Source organism: Bubalus kerabau, chromosome 3 (genome assembly GCF_029407905.1).
Source record: "Bubalus kerabau isolate K-KA32 ecotype Philippines breed swamp buffalo chromosome 3, PCC_UOA_SB_1v2, whole genome shotgun sequence".
NCBI classification, from domain to species: Eukaryota; Metazoa; Chordata; class Mammalia; order Artiodactyla; family Bovidae; genus Bubalus; species Bubalus kerabau.
In genome coordinates, this window is record NC_073626.1 from 178,540,498 (window position 1) to 178,556,031 (window position 15,534).

A 15,534-nucleotide genomic window follows, 5' to 3' on the forward strand; every position below is an offset into this window, starting at 1 on the left:
CTCTCCTTGAGCCTCCTTGAGTTGGTTTCATTGCCTATGCCATTGGCCTTACATCTATTTCTTTATCATCTAACTTTTTGCCACTAGAATGTCAGCTCCATGAGGACAGGGACTGCGTCTTGATCATTGTTGCACACCTAGCACCTAGAACCCTGCCTGGTACTTAGGACGAGCTGCCAAATATATGTTTACCTGCCACGCAGGTGTTTTTCTATCATCCCCATTTCTCAGAGAAGAAAACAGGCTCAGTGAGGTGAGCCCAAGGGTGGAAGGCCAACAAGAAGCAGACCTGGATTTGAATCCCATCTCTAAAGGATAGGCTGCTTCACCAGCTGCTGGCCTTGCCCCTGGGGGAACTGGGTTCATTGGGCCCATTTTGTGTTGTCAGTGGCCCCCAGGCTGGGCTGCCCTGTGTAGGAACTCACTTGTAACGTTCCCAGCTACTCCTGTTTCCAGACACCCTTTGGCTCAGATAATCCCAAGCATGGAAAGAGATGTAAGTGAGGGAAAGCAAAGTTCCAGTCCTGCACTGGCCTCTGATTCAAAAGACACAGAACCTCTCCAGGCTTCAGTTTACTCACTGGTAAATCGGAGGGGCTGAACTTGACACACAAGATGGCAGAGGACAAGGCAGTGGCTAAGCATGTAGCTCTACTATTCACAACAGCCAAGACATGGAAACTCCAAATATCCATCGACAGATGAATGGATAAAGAAGATGTGGTACATATATACAATGGAATGGTACTCAGCCATAAAAAAGGAATGAAATAATGCCACTTGAAGCAACTCAAATGGACCTAGAGACTATGATACTAAGTGCAACAAATCAGAAAGAGAAAGACAAATACCATAGGATACCACTTCTCTGTGGAATCTAAAATATGAAACAAATGAACATATCTACCAAACAGAAACAGACTCACAGACAAAACAGACTTGTGACTGCCGTGGGGGAAGGATGGAGTGGGAACTCGAGATTAGCATATGCAAATTATTACCATTATAAATAGGATAGATAAACAAGGTCCTACTGTACTGCATAGTACAGGGCGCTACATTCAATATCCTAAGATAAACCACAATGGAAAAGAATATAAAAAAGAACATATGTATATATTCAGTTACATATATATAACTGAATCTCTTTACTGAATAGCAGAAATTAACACAACATTGTAAACCAACTAATCTTCAATTTACAAAAAGAGCGTGGGCTCTGCAATCAGAATGACCTGACTTCAATCCGACTCCAGGACTTTGAGGATGTTATTATATCAAACATTCTCTGAGCCTTGAGTTTCCCCATCTAGAAAACGGGGTAAACAGTACTCACTAATAGGGTGAGGATTAAACAGGATAATATATACACATCTCTAAGCAGAGCGCCTGGCACAAAATAAATATTCAATAAAGAGAATCATCATCCGTGATTCAAAATTCTATGCCCTGGTGAAAAGGTTACTTCTGCAGGGGAGGACAGCGAGGCCATTTCCACCTCTCCCTGTGTCATGTTTGTTGAATGGGGCTTACCTGGGCCAGCTGCATTGGGAGCATGGAGTCTTAGCCACTGACCACCAGGGAAGTCCCCTGAATGGGACTTTTTGACTTCAAAGGACTCTGAAGTTTGAGTTCCTTCCACTTATCAAGAAGGACTTGGGAAGCTACAGAAGAAAAAATTCTTGCTGTACACACCCACCCAGGCCAGAGACAAAGCTGCTGATTTCTGCAGCTGCACTGGGAGCTCTGAATCAATAGAACACAACCCAGACACCCCATCCTACTCCATGCCCCTCAGCTGGTAATGGGGCCGCTGCAGCTTGCATGATGGTAAATTGCTAATTTAAGCCTGGCTTCTGCTCTACCCCTCGATTATCCCTCTTCCTGTGCATGTTATGATGTTCCGGGTAGCCAATTAGATTTAGAGGTCCCAGGACTCTGACGTTAATAAAATCATGTCTTGCCCTTGCACAGCCCTCTTCCTCTAAAGTTCAGGCATCATCCTCCAGGAAGGGGAGAAGGGAAATCTGAGAAGCATTCTTCCTCCAGTCCCAGCTGCGGGAAGAGGAGCCTGAAATTATGTCTGTCTATCTTTTCTCTACCTGAATCTCCAGTGCCAAGCCTCCACACGATGGTTTGCCAGAACCCTCTTGCACAGCTTCATGGACAGGAAACTCCCTGTATTACACAGTGGCCCATACCTCCCTGAAGAGCTCTATCAGAAAATTCCTTAAGGAAATAATATGAGATGTGCACAAAGATATGGATTTAAGAACATTCACAGACACATTATTCAGATTGGCATAATATGGGAAATAGCATAAGTACCCCCATATAAAAGACATTCATACAACGCAGCTATCAAAAATCATGTCTGCAGGGACTTCCCTGGTGGTCTAGGAGCTGAGGGTCCGCCATCCCACTGCAGGGGGCCCAGGTTCCATCCCTGGTCAAGGAACTAGATCCCACACGCTGCAACTAGGAATTTGAGTGCTGCAACTGAAGATTCCACATGCCCTGATGAAAATGGAAGACCCCACGTACTTCAACTAAGACCCAGCACAGCCAAATAAAATCATGTCTTCAAAGAAGCAAATTTGGAAAACTCAGCAGTGGCCACAGGACTGGAAAAGGTCAGTTTTCATTCCAATTCCAAAGAAAGGCAATGCCAAAGAACGTTCAAACTACCACACAATTGCACTCATCTTACACGCTAGCAAAGTAATGCTTAAAATTCTCCAAGCCAGGCTTCAACAGTATGTGAACCATGAACTTGCAGATGTTCAAGCTGAATTTAGGAAAGGCAGAGGAACCAGAGATCAAATTGCCAACATCCACTGAATCATAGAAAAAGCAAGAAAGTTCCAGAAAAACATCTACTTCTACTTTATTGACTATACCAAAGCCTTTGACTGTGTGGATCACAACAAACTGTGGAAAATTCTTCAAGAGATGGGAACACCAGACCATCTGACCTGCCTCCTGAGAAATCTGTATGCAGGTCAAGAAGCAACAGTTAGAACTGGACATGGAACAACAGACTGGTTCCAAATCAGGAAAGGAGTATGTCAAGGCTATATATTGTCACCCTGTTTATTTAACTTAAATGCAGAGAACATCAAGGGAAACACTGGGCTGGATGAAGCACAAGCTGGAATCAAGATTGCTGGGAGAAATATCAATAACTTCAGATATGCAGATGATACTACCCTTAAGGTAGGAAGTGAAGAAGACTTAAAGAGCCTCTTGATGAAAGTGAAAGAAGACAGTGAAAAAGTTGGCTTAAAACTCAACATTCAGAAAACTAAGATCATGGCATCCGGTCCCATCACTTCATGGCAAATAGATAGAGAAACAATGGAAACAGTGAGACTTTGTTTTTTGAGGGGCTCCAAAATCACTGCAGATGGTGACTACGACCATGAAATTAAAAAATGCTTGCTCCTTGGAAGAAAAGCTATGACCAACCTAGACAGCATATTAAAAAGCAGACATATTATTTTGCCGACAAAGGTCTCTCTAGTCAAAGCTATGGTTTTTCCAGTAGTCATGTACGGATGTGAGAGTTGGACTATAAAGAAAGCTGAGCACTGAAGAATTGATGCTTTGAACTGTGGTGTTGGAGAAGACTCCTGAGGGTCCCTTGGACTGCAAGGAGATCCAACCAGTCCATCCTAAAGGAAATCAGTCCTGAATATTCATTGGAAGGACTGATGCTGAAACTCCAATACTTTGGCCACCTGATGCAAAGAACTGACTCATTGGGAAAGACCCTGATGCTGAGAAAGATTGAAGGCAGGAGAAGGGGACAACAGAAGATGAGATGGTTGGATGGCATCACTGACACAATGGACATGAGTTTGAGTAAGCTCCAGGAGTTGGTGATGGACAGGGAAGCCTGGCGTGCTGCAGTCCATAGGGGTGGCAAAGAGTCAGACATGACTGAACGACTGAACTGAACGATGTGAGAAGGCTGCTAGCAAAATATTACATATGATGTGCCCATTATTTCAATACAGTATGACTCCAATGTCATTAAAACACACACACACACAGTGAGAGACACAGAAAGAGATGGGAAGCAAATACATCAAAATGACAAAGCATTTCTCTTTACGGTAGGATCATTGGTAACATTTGTCTCTGCTTAACTGCCTCAGTATTTTCTGAAATAACTAGTGTTACTTATAGCAACATGTGTTACTGTGTTTATTGTAAAAGAAAATGTTTAGTATTGAGTTGATAGTTTCCCTGTAGTATCCACCCCAAAATTCTAGTTCCTCTGGGGCTCAAGAAATGTCAATCAAATGAATGAGATGCAAGTCTCACTCTTCTTCTAAATAGATAAAATCATGGAAAATATGTATACCATACTTAACAAGTTCCGGCTCTGTACTGAATTCCTTCACATCCAGCCTCATGAGCTTCTCATAACCACCCTGTGAGGGTTGGGGTCTCAGAGGGGTCTATTTCTACTCCCATTTTACAGATGAGAAAACTGAGGCCAAGAAAGGTCATGCATGTATCTCCCAAGCTCCCTCTCTTAGTAAATGCGATTCCCAGATCAGTCTGGCTCTGACATCCAGGCTCTCAAGTGCTGTTACCTCACACAGAGGCCTGAGAGGTTTGCAGACAGTAATCTGCCTTCCGCCCCAGCCCTGGTCCTCCCTCCTCTAACTAGGCAGGCCCAGCCTTCGCCTCCACTGCCCATGTGTCTCACGGACAGCAGTGGTAGAGTGGGTCTGGAGGGGTTTGGGAGCCAGGAAGATCTGGGTTTGCCCCTTTCTGGCTGTGAGAGCCACCTGCTCCATCTGAGCCTTCTGGTCCTCATCTCTCACTCCCTTGCAGGCCCACTGTGGCTCAGAGGAGCCTCTGGCCTGTGGCAGGAATGTGGAAGTTGACTCCTCTGGCTTCTCCCTGGTGTGCCTATGAGTCATACACACTCCCCAGAAAGTAAACCCAACAGGCTAGGAAGCCGGGCCCCGGGGCAGGGCCAGGAGGCACAGGGACACTGGCCAGGACTGCAGCTGCCCTCCCTGCTCAGCCTCACCAGGGCTCATCTGGCCCAGCCTCCTGCCTTCTTCAGGTCCCACAACACTGCAGTTTGAAAGGGACAACCAAGGCTAGGATTTCCGGGGCCTGCCCAAGGTCATCCAGCTCTCCATTGCCCTGATCCAACCCCTTCCATCCGCCCCATGCCCTGCTACACCAAATTCATCCTCTTAAACTCCATTCTGCACAGACTGCTCCAAAGTCCTCTTCCCCATGTCCTGTGACTCCAAGTTCCCGCATTTCCCAGCATGGCTGCCTTACCGTGGGCCCAAGAACCTGTCCAGTCTCAAAACTCGAGCCTCAGCACAGCCTCCAGCCCCTCATACAGCCATGCTGGGCCTGAATCCAGGCTTCTCTTAAGTTCTCCCTCCCCTCTCCCCACCAGAATAGTAGTAACAGTGTTAGTCGCTCAGTCCTGTACGACTCTTTGAGACCCGCCCTGGACTGCAGCCTGCCAGGCTTCTCTGTCCATGGAATTCTCCAGGCAAGAAAACCAGAATGCGCTGCAATTTCCTACTCCAGGGTATCTTTCTGACCTAGGGATTGACCCCAGAAAGGTGAAAGAGGAGAATGAAAAAGCTGGCTTAAAACTCAATATTCAAAAAACTGAGATCATGGGTTCCAGTCCCATCACATGGCAAATAGATGGGGGAAAAAATGGGGCTCCAAAATCATTGTGGACGGTGACTGCAGCCTTGAAAGTAGAAGATGCTTGCTTCTTGGAAGGAAAGGTAAGACAAAACCTAGACAGTGTATTAAAAAAGCAGAGGCATCACTTTGACAACAAAGGTCTGTATAGTCAAAGCTATGGTCTTTCCAGTAGTCATGTATGGATGTGAAAGTTGGACCATAAAGAAAGCTGAGTGCCGAAGAATTGATGCTTTCGAACTGTGGTGTTGGAGAATACTCTTGAGAGTCCTTTGGACTGCAAGGAGATCAAACCAGTCAATCCTAAAGGAAATTAACTCTGAAGATTCATTGGAAGGACTGATGTTAAAGCTGAAGCTCCAATTCCTTGGCCACCTGATGCAAAGGGTTGACTCACTGGAAAAGACTCTGATGCTGAGAAAAACTGAAGGCAGGAAGAGAAGGGGGTGACAGAAGATGAGATGGTTGGATGGCATCACCAACTCAACGGACATGAGTCTGAGCAAACTCCGGGAGATGGTGAAGGACAGGGAAGCTGGCATGCTGCAGTCCAAACAGTCAGACACGAATGGGCACACTTAACAACTCCAGTATTGCAGGCGGATTCTTTACCATCTGAGCCACCAGCGAAGCCCCCACCAGAATGACTCCCTCCAATTCCCAGGGGCTGGCTCATGGAGTTCCTCTAATATGTGCATCCCACTCCCCCAGGAATTTTGGAAGGCAGAGACTGTAGTCGGTGGTTCATCACCAGTCCCAGGGCCTGGCTGAAGCTCAGCACTCAGCAGGCGTGCCTGACAACCCTGTTGAGGCGGACACCCGCTTGCAAGACCTTTCCCGCTTTGGCACCTGGCTGCCAGCCCTGCCCCCTAGCACTCCTCGTTCAGCCACGGTGAACTTCCCTGCCCTCTGCAGTGCTGCCTTCTGATCATCTCCTGAAGATTTCTTTGCTCATGCTGTTCCCCCTGCCTGGAATGCTCCATCCTCACCTCTCTGTGGAGCCAACCCACTGCTCCCACCCACATCACGACTCAGCACAGACACCACCTGCCCTGGCCGGGTGCCTCCAGACTCCGTCAGCTCTGAAAATTTGCAATTGTCCCTGGAACTGTAACTTACTAGGGGGTCCAGGGCGCATGGCTGTGTCAGAAGCCAGGGCCCACAATGCGGCTTCAGCTGAGCATCTGGGCCGTGGGGGCTGCAGCTGGACCAGCCCAGCAGGATCAGTATCAGCAAATGCTTGTTGAATGAGTAAATGTGCAGATGATGCAGGAAGCAGGAAAGGACCCAAGGTGGAAAGTGTAGACAATCTCATGGCCACCAGCTCTGCCTGCCTGGAACAGCCACTGGGGTGCCAGTTAATCTCAGCATCTGCCATGTGCTGAAGGCCTACTCTGTGCCCAGTGCTGTGCTATGACCTTTACATGCATGATCTCAATTAGACCTCCCAAGAGCCTATCCTGATCACCACAATTTTGCAAATGCAGAAAGGGGGCTCAGGAGAGTTAAGCCGTTTCCCAAAGCCACACCACTGGACATGGTAGAGCAGGGATGGTAGACCAGCACCACCTGACCTCCTGGTGTGACCTTCTCCATTGCACCGTCTCACCTCACTGGGATCTCTCCTGGTCCAAGGGCCCCAGGGTCTGCAAGACCTCAATCCAGGCAAGAGAGGGGAGGGAGACCAGAAGGCAAGAGGTTCACACTGGGTCTCCAAGAGCAAGACAGGAACTCAGGGCTCCCCCCACCAAGCACTTGTCCCAGCCACGCCTGGCACCTGGGCAGTAGACAGAGGGGACAACCAGAATGCCTCACTCATCTGTCGTGACCCTGCCCCACACCAGGCTGCCAGGCCCAACCTCCCCTCCCTGCTTGCTCTGTGCTGCAGCTCCCTGGGATGGGAGGCAAAACACAATGCTCTAGCAACACCATCTTGTCATCTTTAGGACAAAGCTGCCTCTTAGGCAGGTGCTACGATCCACATTTTATAAATGATGAAACCGCAGGGCAGAGCACTCATCCGGCCTGCTAAAGATCTGGGCAGGTGGCGGAGCTGGCACCTGATACAAGGAGAAGAGTCAGAAGAGACACCAGCCCAGGAAGAGCTCAAGAGACAGAGTCATGAAGAGACAGGGAGGCCTGGTGGGGGCTTGGTGAGAGACACAGCAAGGTATAAACACGCCCAAACCGGAGTCAGGGAGTGGAGGAGGCAGCAGACAGGGCAGGCGGACGAGCAGCCACACCGGAGAAGCATCGACTCCATTCTCCTCCCTGAATTTGGGGTAGGCAAACCAGGAAGTTCTGGGCCACGTACAGGGAAGATGGCATCATCACTGATGACTTCTAAAGACGGAGTCATCAGAGATGCAGGGATCCTTAAGCCCTTCACACTCCACTCCACCTAGAGAGCTGGGATGGGAACTCTGAGATGCCAGCCCTGCTCAGGGCATGACTCGACCCGGAAGGAGGGGTTGTCGGGCATCTGCTGTAAAGACTCCCCAAGTCCCCGCACTGGCTGAGCTCACCCAGCAAGGGGAGGGAGGGATCATCTGCCTGGGGACCACATATCCCCAAACTCCTGCTCACATTTCATGGAAACTTCAGAAACCACAGGCTGTTGGCTAAGAGTGCAATTCCCAGAGGCCCCTCTTGTGTATCCAGAGGGTGAACAGGCTTCCCAAGCATATCCTTGGAAGTTGGGATGGGGGAACAGGGAGTGCTTTGTGCTCTGGGATTCTGAGATTCCTGTGATCTTTTTTTTCCCAGCCCCTCATGTATGTCAGCCTTGTTCCTCACCTTTTTACTTAGTTACACTCTCCATACCCTTCAGCTCCTCAGAGGCCTTCCTGGAATTTCCAGACCAGGTGAGACCCTCCCCGATCCTGGGTCTCACAGCTCACTCTTCCATGGCCCTCAGCACAGCTGCAAACTTCTATCTGTTGGATGACTAGTGGATGAATGTCTATTTCTCCCAGACCTAAGCTCCACGAGGGCAGGGATGGTGGATTTTCTTCCCCACCATCACATCTCAGCATCTAGCATGGATTTTTATTGAATGAGTTATTTCTTTTCATTCCTTCACATAGAAACCCTCCCTGTTCTCAAAGGGCTTAAAGGGCTCAGACACAACATGTCTCCTTTAATCCTCGCCACCAGCCCAGATGCGCTGCTGTTACATTCACTTTACACGCGAAGAAACGAGCTTCGGAAAGGTGAAGTCACTAGTCCAAATACACAGCAAGTAAGTGGCTTTGAACTCTGGATTTGCACATTGATGTGTCTGGCTTCTGGAGAAGGCAATGGCACCCCACTCCAGTACTCTTGCCTGGAAAATCCCATAGATGGAGGAGCCTGGTAGGCTGCAGTCCATGGGGTCGCTAGAGTCGGGCACGACTGAGCGACTTCACTTTCACTTTTCACTTTCATGCATTGGAGAAGGAAATGGCAACCCACTCCAGTGTTCTTGCCTGGAGAATCCCAGGGACGGGGGAGCCTGGTGGGCTGCCGTCTATGGGGTCACACAGAGTCGGACACGACTGAAGTGACTTAGCAGCAGCAGTGTCTGGCTTCAGAGCCCCAGCTCTGCCGCTCACCTCCCTCCTTCTTTGTCCCAACGGCCTTCTGGATCATTTTTGCAAACCCTCCCCTGCTCTCCAAGTAGGCTGAGCTCAGGACTCACAGGCAGAATTCATCCATTCACTCACTCATTCATTCAGCCAATCAACTGACTCACTCACTGGTGGGGCTGAGCTCTGCATGCTCAGAGAACCATGGATACACCGGAGGTTTTCTTCATCCTGGCTCCCCACTGTATACACACTGCTCTTTGGACTTTGCCAGCAGAAGTTGAGCCCCAGACAGTTGCCCTGTCCCTAGCCTCCCTTTCAGTGGGGGAGGACTAAGTGCCAGGGCCTGTCATTCCCCTCCCCAAGGATGGCCGCCTAAAGCACATGTGCTGAATAACGTGTGTAGTCACCGTGCTTTTGTCTCCATCATTCTCTGAGAACCCTAGGACAAGAGGAGGGATAGGATTCCGCCCCCTCCTTCTATGCAATTCTTTGTCCCCTACCCCAGGCAGCTCTGGAAAAAGTTCTGGACCTAGGGGAACAAGCCACCTTGCCTCCCTCTGAATTGCAGCTTCTTCACCTGTACACTGGAAGTGACAATGATGGGGATGTTAATGCCTATCCTACCAGGCTGCAGGAGAGGATTCAGTCAGTCAGGCCCAGTGATCACATAGATGGCTGCTCCGGGAAATGTGTGCGCGACACAGGGACCTAAGGGACCCGCTATGCTGCTTGCAAGATGCACTTGACACAGGGTGATTTGGGGAAGGTTGATGGGCAGCACCCTAGCACATGGAGCCCAGAGCCTACCCTCAGTGGACCCTCAGAAGTGAGAGGCCCTCCCCTGGCTCAGCAGGGCGGGGCGGGGGCGGGGTGGTTCACTCATCAGCCGACCAGTCAGAGGCCCCAGGAAAGAGACTGGAGGTGGAAGTGAGCACACTGACACTTGGCTTTCCCCGGATCAGAGCACTGAGACCTCCGCCCCAGCCCCCGAGAGCGCGAGTGCAGGAACCTGGGACTCCTGGAATCAGAGCTACTCCCAGGCCCACCTTAGGAAAAGCACCCCCTCACTCTCCTTCTGAGGAATCTTACTCCTCCTCCTCACACTTACTGGGTCCAGACACCATGCCAGCTGCATTTATAATGCTCTCTGAGTGCCACCTCACAAAAACACTGTCAAGACTCTATTACTTCCCCATTCTATAGATGAAGAAACTGAGGCTCAAAGAGGCCAAGCAGTTTACCCCAGTGGCAGAGCCAGTTCATGGACTACTTCCCAAGGTAAAGTGGGGAGAACCACTGACAAAGCAAAGATTGCTCCTGCCTGTGCTTGGGGGAATTTTCCCACTGGAGCTGGTGATGAGTCACTGAAAGAACAGGAAATTCTTGTGCCCTCCACTCCTCCTGGGGGAGCAAAGCTTCCCCCGGAATCATCCAAGCCAAAGCTCCCACAACACCCCAACACCACACAACACTCCAGTGTACTGTGCTCTGTCCAACAGAGACCTCTCATTCTGGAACTCATGGTCCCAGCTGCAGAGACTGGGTCTCTATCCTCTAGACGGGGAAACTGAGGCAGGTGGGTGAGAGGAAAGGGCCCCCAGTGTGATAGGCATCAGCAATTGGGCCAAGACCACAGTTCACATCTCCAGATGTGAATCCACATCTGCCCCTGCCCTCCGCCCTGTCTGGTGGCACCAGGCCCCAGAGAGGTTTAGGGTTGTCCCTTGGTCAGCCAGCACAGATGACCCATTTCCAGTTAACCAGGATGGGAGTTTCCTTTCAAGCCCTTTTGCCTGTGTCTGCATTGGTAGGGCTGGGTCAGGAAGACTGCTTCTGGGCAAGCCCATGATGCTTTAGACTCTCTGAGAAGGTCCCTGCACTGAACAGAGACACATAGAAGAGAACTTGACTTCCTGAGATGAAAGTACAAACTCCAGTCCAGCCCAACCACATCACTTTTGCTTTTGCCAGGAAAAAAAATAAATAAAGACTGTTGGAGAAGAGGAGAAGGTGAGAGAGGGGACATTTGTGAGGAGGATCTGTGGCCTCTCTGAATCACGTCCAGAGCTCAGAACCAGATGGCCCCGGGGAAGGAAGCAGAGAGCGACTGGCTGGCCCACTGTACCCGGGAACCATGGCGACCCCTCAGCAGATGCACACACAAGTGTCCAGAGCCACTCTGGATGCTCTCCTCCCATGGGGGCTTCAGGGTCCGACAAGAAACAACAGTCACGTTGTCACTCGCTCTTACAGAGAGAATCACCAACTGACAGTGTGAGACAAGCACATACACCAACACTGGAACCCCAACAGATGGTCCCCAAATGTGACTTGGTAAGCGCCTGTCAGCATGATGCAGATACACAAGCGCTCCTGTACCCTCACCTGCATATTCAGCCCACACACCGCTGTCTCGCCCGAGGCCCAGCGCACCTCGGGCATCTCTGCCCACCACTACCAGGATTGTGGAGGTCCAAACACGCATCGGTACTGTCACAAACACAGAATCACGCACTCACAAACTGTGACAGACACACAACTGTCACCAAACTGTCCCACACAGTCTGACACAGAAATAGGGGGAGGCCAACAGATTATCCAATGTTAGTTAAACGCGCGCGCGCGCACACACACACACATACACACACACACACACACACACACACACACACACACACGCCACGGTCCCCCTTGCCATGGAAGCGCTCTTTCTGCTGGGCCCCCGGGCGCCCCCTTCAGGAAGCCCAGAGGCCCCGGGTGTGCGGAGTCCGAGGTCAGGGTCCCAGGTCCGCGGTCCCCACCCTCAACCTTGGGGCCCTGCCGCGCGCTCCAACCCGCAGCGGACTCACCGGACGATCCCGAACATGACGAGCACGTTGCCCAGGAGCCCCACGGCGCACACCGCCGAGTAGAGCGCGGTGATGGCGATAGCCAGGGCAAGGGACGAGGCGCTCCGTGCTCCTGGCGGCCCCGACGCGTTGGCACCCGCGCTGGGGAAGGCGTCCGACGCGTTGGCGAGGAGCTGGGACTGCAGCTCGGGGTCGCGGGAGGGGGCCGGATCCATGGCGGCCAAGCGGCCGGGCTGCGTCCCTGCCCGCCGTGCGCCCTGGGCGCAGAGACCCGGTGCCAGCAACGCGGCAAGGGAAGAGGCTGCGGCCGGGACGAGGCCGCGGCCCCGACGCCGCCGGACGCTAAGCCCCGGCCTCCCTGCTACCTCCGCGCCTCCTCAGCCGCCTCGCCGTCCGCACCGGCCCGGCCCCCGGCTCCCGCCCGCTCTCCAAGCCGGGAGAGCTCTGAGCCCAGAGCCGCTGCGGGCTCCTCGGACGCGCCCGCCGCGCGCACCACGTGGCCCGGAGGCGGCCGCCAGTCTGCACCCGCGACCGGGGGCGGGCGCTGCACCACAGGCTCGGAGTGGAGCCGGGGGAAACTGCCCACTCCCTCCCTAGGGATGCTCCGCAGGCTCGGGTGCGTCCGCGCGGACCGCAGCCGGGACTCACCTCCGCATCTTTCACTGCTTTGGGGGTGGGAAGGACCTGTATATGAATCCCGCCCCTCAGCCCTGTGCTAACAAGCAGAGTGACCTTGAGCAAGTCACTTAACATCCCTCGACTTCATTTTCCTTTTCTGTAAAGTGAGAATAATCACACCACCTCCTTCGGAGGGTTGTTGGGGAGATTAACATGATGCGGTTAAAGAATTTAGCTCAGTGCCGGGTACACAGTTCATAAATAACCATTATTATCCTTTTTTTTTTTTTTTTTTGCGGCCCATTCATCTGCTCAACAGATCTTTTTTGGGTGCTGACTATAAGAGCCAGTTACTATTGAGGTGAATTCTCCAGGCAAGAATATTGGAGTGAATTGCCATTCCCTCCAAGTGATCTTCCAGACCCAGGGATCGAACCTGGGGCTCCTGCACTGCAGGCAGATTCTTTACCATTTGAACCATCAGGGAAGCCCAACTGAGAGGCCGCTAGAGCATAAAGCCCTGCCTCCTTACAGCCCAGTGGAGGAGAGAGACATCAATCCCAAGATCACACTGAAGAAGATCTGGTCACACATGGGGGAGAGGGAAGGAAAGCAGGGCATTGCTTTGGCGGGACTTACAAAAGCCAGGGGTCAGGACAGCTTCCCTGAGGAAATGACGCTTAAGGTAAGATGTGAAGTGTGAGGAGGAACTGACTCAGGAAAGAGACTGGGGAGGAGCATTTCAGTCAAAGAAGTCACACACACAGTTTACAGACAAGAAGACTAATATTCTCATATGATAATTTGTATTTGGCCTCAGTTGGTTCCCCAACCAGGCATCAAACCCATGCCCCCTGCAGTGGAAGCAAGAAGTCTTAAATCACTGGACCCCCATGTGGTAATTATTTCTAGCCAAGTTTGTTTCCTCCTTGGGAAGACCAGGCTTGATTGATCCCTGAACCCAATGGAGGGCTGGGGTCACAGTGGGTGCTCAGGAAATACTTGTTGGATGAATAAAGGACCCGGGTTGGAGTGGGGGTGAGGGGTGGTTTGAATGGGACAATACTGGAGTTCCTGAGCTCTGGACTCTGCTGTGATACTCTTGGCCCTGTGAGTGGCTGGGTAAGGACCCCTCACTCTCTGGCTTGAGTCATCCATCTATGCACAAGACTCTTACCCTTTCCCAGAAAGAACAAAGCCGGAATTCCCAAGATCATCCTCCTCTCCATTCTTTTCTTTTTTAAGAACAGCTTTATTTGTTTGTGTGTTTATGGCTGTGCTGGGTCTTTGTTGCTGCATAGAGGCTTTCTCTAGTTCTTCTGAGTGGGGGCTACTCTTTCTTGCAATGCACAGCTTCTGATTGAGGTGACTTCTCTTATTGCAGAGCATGGATTCTAGGCGCAACGGCTTCAGTAGTTGCGGCTTTCAGGCTCAGCTGCTCCATGGCATGTGGGATCCTCCCAGACCAGGGATCAAACTTGTGTCCCCTGCATTGGCAGGCAGATTCTTAACCACTGGAAGGGGAACCAGCGAAGCTCTCCTCTCTGTTTTTGTCCCTCTCAGCTGCCGTCCAAGTCCCCCTACTAGCTACAGCAGACTCCCCACTCCTCAAGGCTTTCCCACCCAACCATCTAAGGACTCATCAGACAGGTGATTTTTTTACTCTATGGTCATGTCTGCTGCCAAAACTCTCTCCCTTGTCCCAAAAGGCCTGGTATACTCAGAGACTTTTCTGGTGCCAGAGGAAAGAAATTGGGACAGGACGCAGGAGGGCTGTTTTACTAGAGTTCCAGCCCCCTCCCAACTCCTCCAACAAGCCAAATTTTTTCCCACTTCAGGACATTTGCATATTCTATTTCTTCCACTGGGAAGGGCTCCGCCACCTCCTTAGGCTAAATGCTATTCATCCTTCAAGTTTCAGCTTAAATATCACTTCCTCCACGAAACCTTCACTGACTGCCCTCCTCCACTGCCCCATGCAATTAGATCAAGCTGTCCTTATCGTTTGTTCTCACAGCATCATGCACCTCTTCTCACAGAAATTCATCTGGATAATCACGGGATTTGTGTGCATCGCCTCTACAATAGATCTTCTGCACCTCCTCCTTAGTGCTTGGTGTGTGATTGACTAGAAAGCTCAATTCCACCTTTGGTGAGCTCCCCCTTTGATAAGGGAGACAGAGCATTTACAGCTTAATACAGGACCTATGAATTCTCTTAAGCAACTCAAAACCCTTTGCATAAACTCTGCAGTCACATCTTATTTGGAACTTAAGTACAGATCTCCCTCAATTACAATGGGATTGTTGTTGTTCAGTCACTCAGTCATGTCCAACTCTTTGTGATTCCATGGACTACAGCACGCCAGGCTTCCCTGTCCTTCACTATTTCCCAGAGTTTGCTCAAACTCATATCCAGTGAGTCGGTGATGCTATCCGACCATCTCATCCTCTGTCGCCCCCTTCTGTTGCCTCCGATCTTTCCCAGCATCAGGGTCTTTTCCAGTGAGTCAGCTCTTTGCATCAGGTGCCCATAGTATTGGCCCTGAACACCCAGCACATCCCAGCACCTCCAGGGCTTTAATCTCAGCCCTGAACTAAGGCTCACAATGGGATTATGTCCCAATAAGTCTATTGTCAGTTGAAAATATCATGGTAACTAAAAAATGTATTTAAGAGCTTCCCTGGTGACTCAGTGGTAAAGAATCTGCCAACCAATGCAAGAGACACAGGTTCGATCCCTGGTCCGAGAGGATCCCACATGCCACAAGCAACTAAGCCCATGCACCATGACTACTG

General features: G+C 50.9%; 1 protein-coding gene across 1 annotated transcript in view; it reads right to left on the minus strand.

Moving 5' to 3' along the window:
• OPRD1 (opioid receptor delta 1) overlaps positions 1-12,593 on the minus strand; it is a 40,958-nt gene extending 28,365 nt beyond the window's left edge. The window contains exon 1 of the mRNA XM_055574830.1: positions 12,119-12,593. Coding sequence (XP_055430805.1) covers positions 12,119-12,333 — 215 coding nt within the window. The 5' untranslated portion in view covers positions 12,334-12,593. The remainder of the gene's footprint in view (positions 1-12,118) is intronic.
• Positions 12,594-15,534: the final 2,941 nt, after the last annotated feature.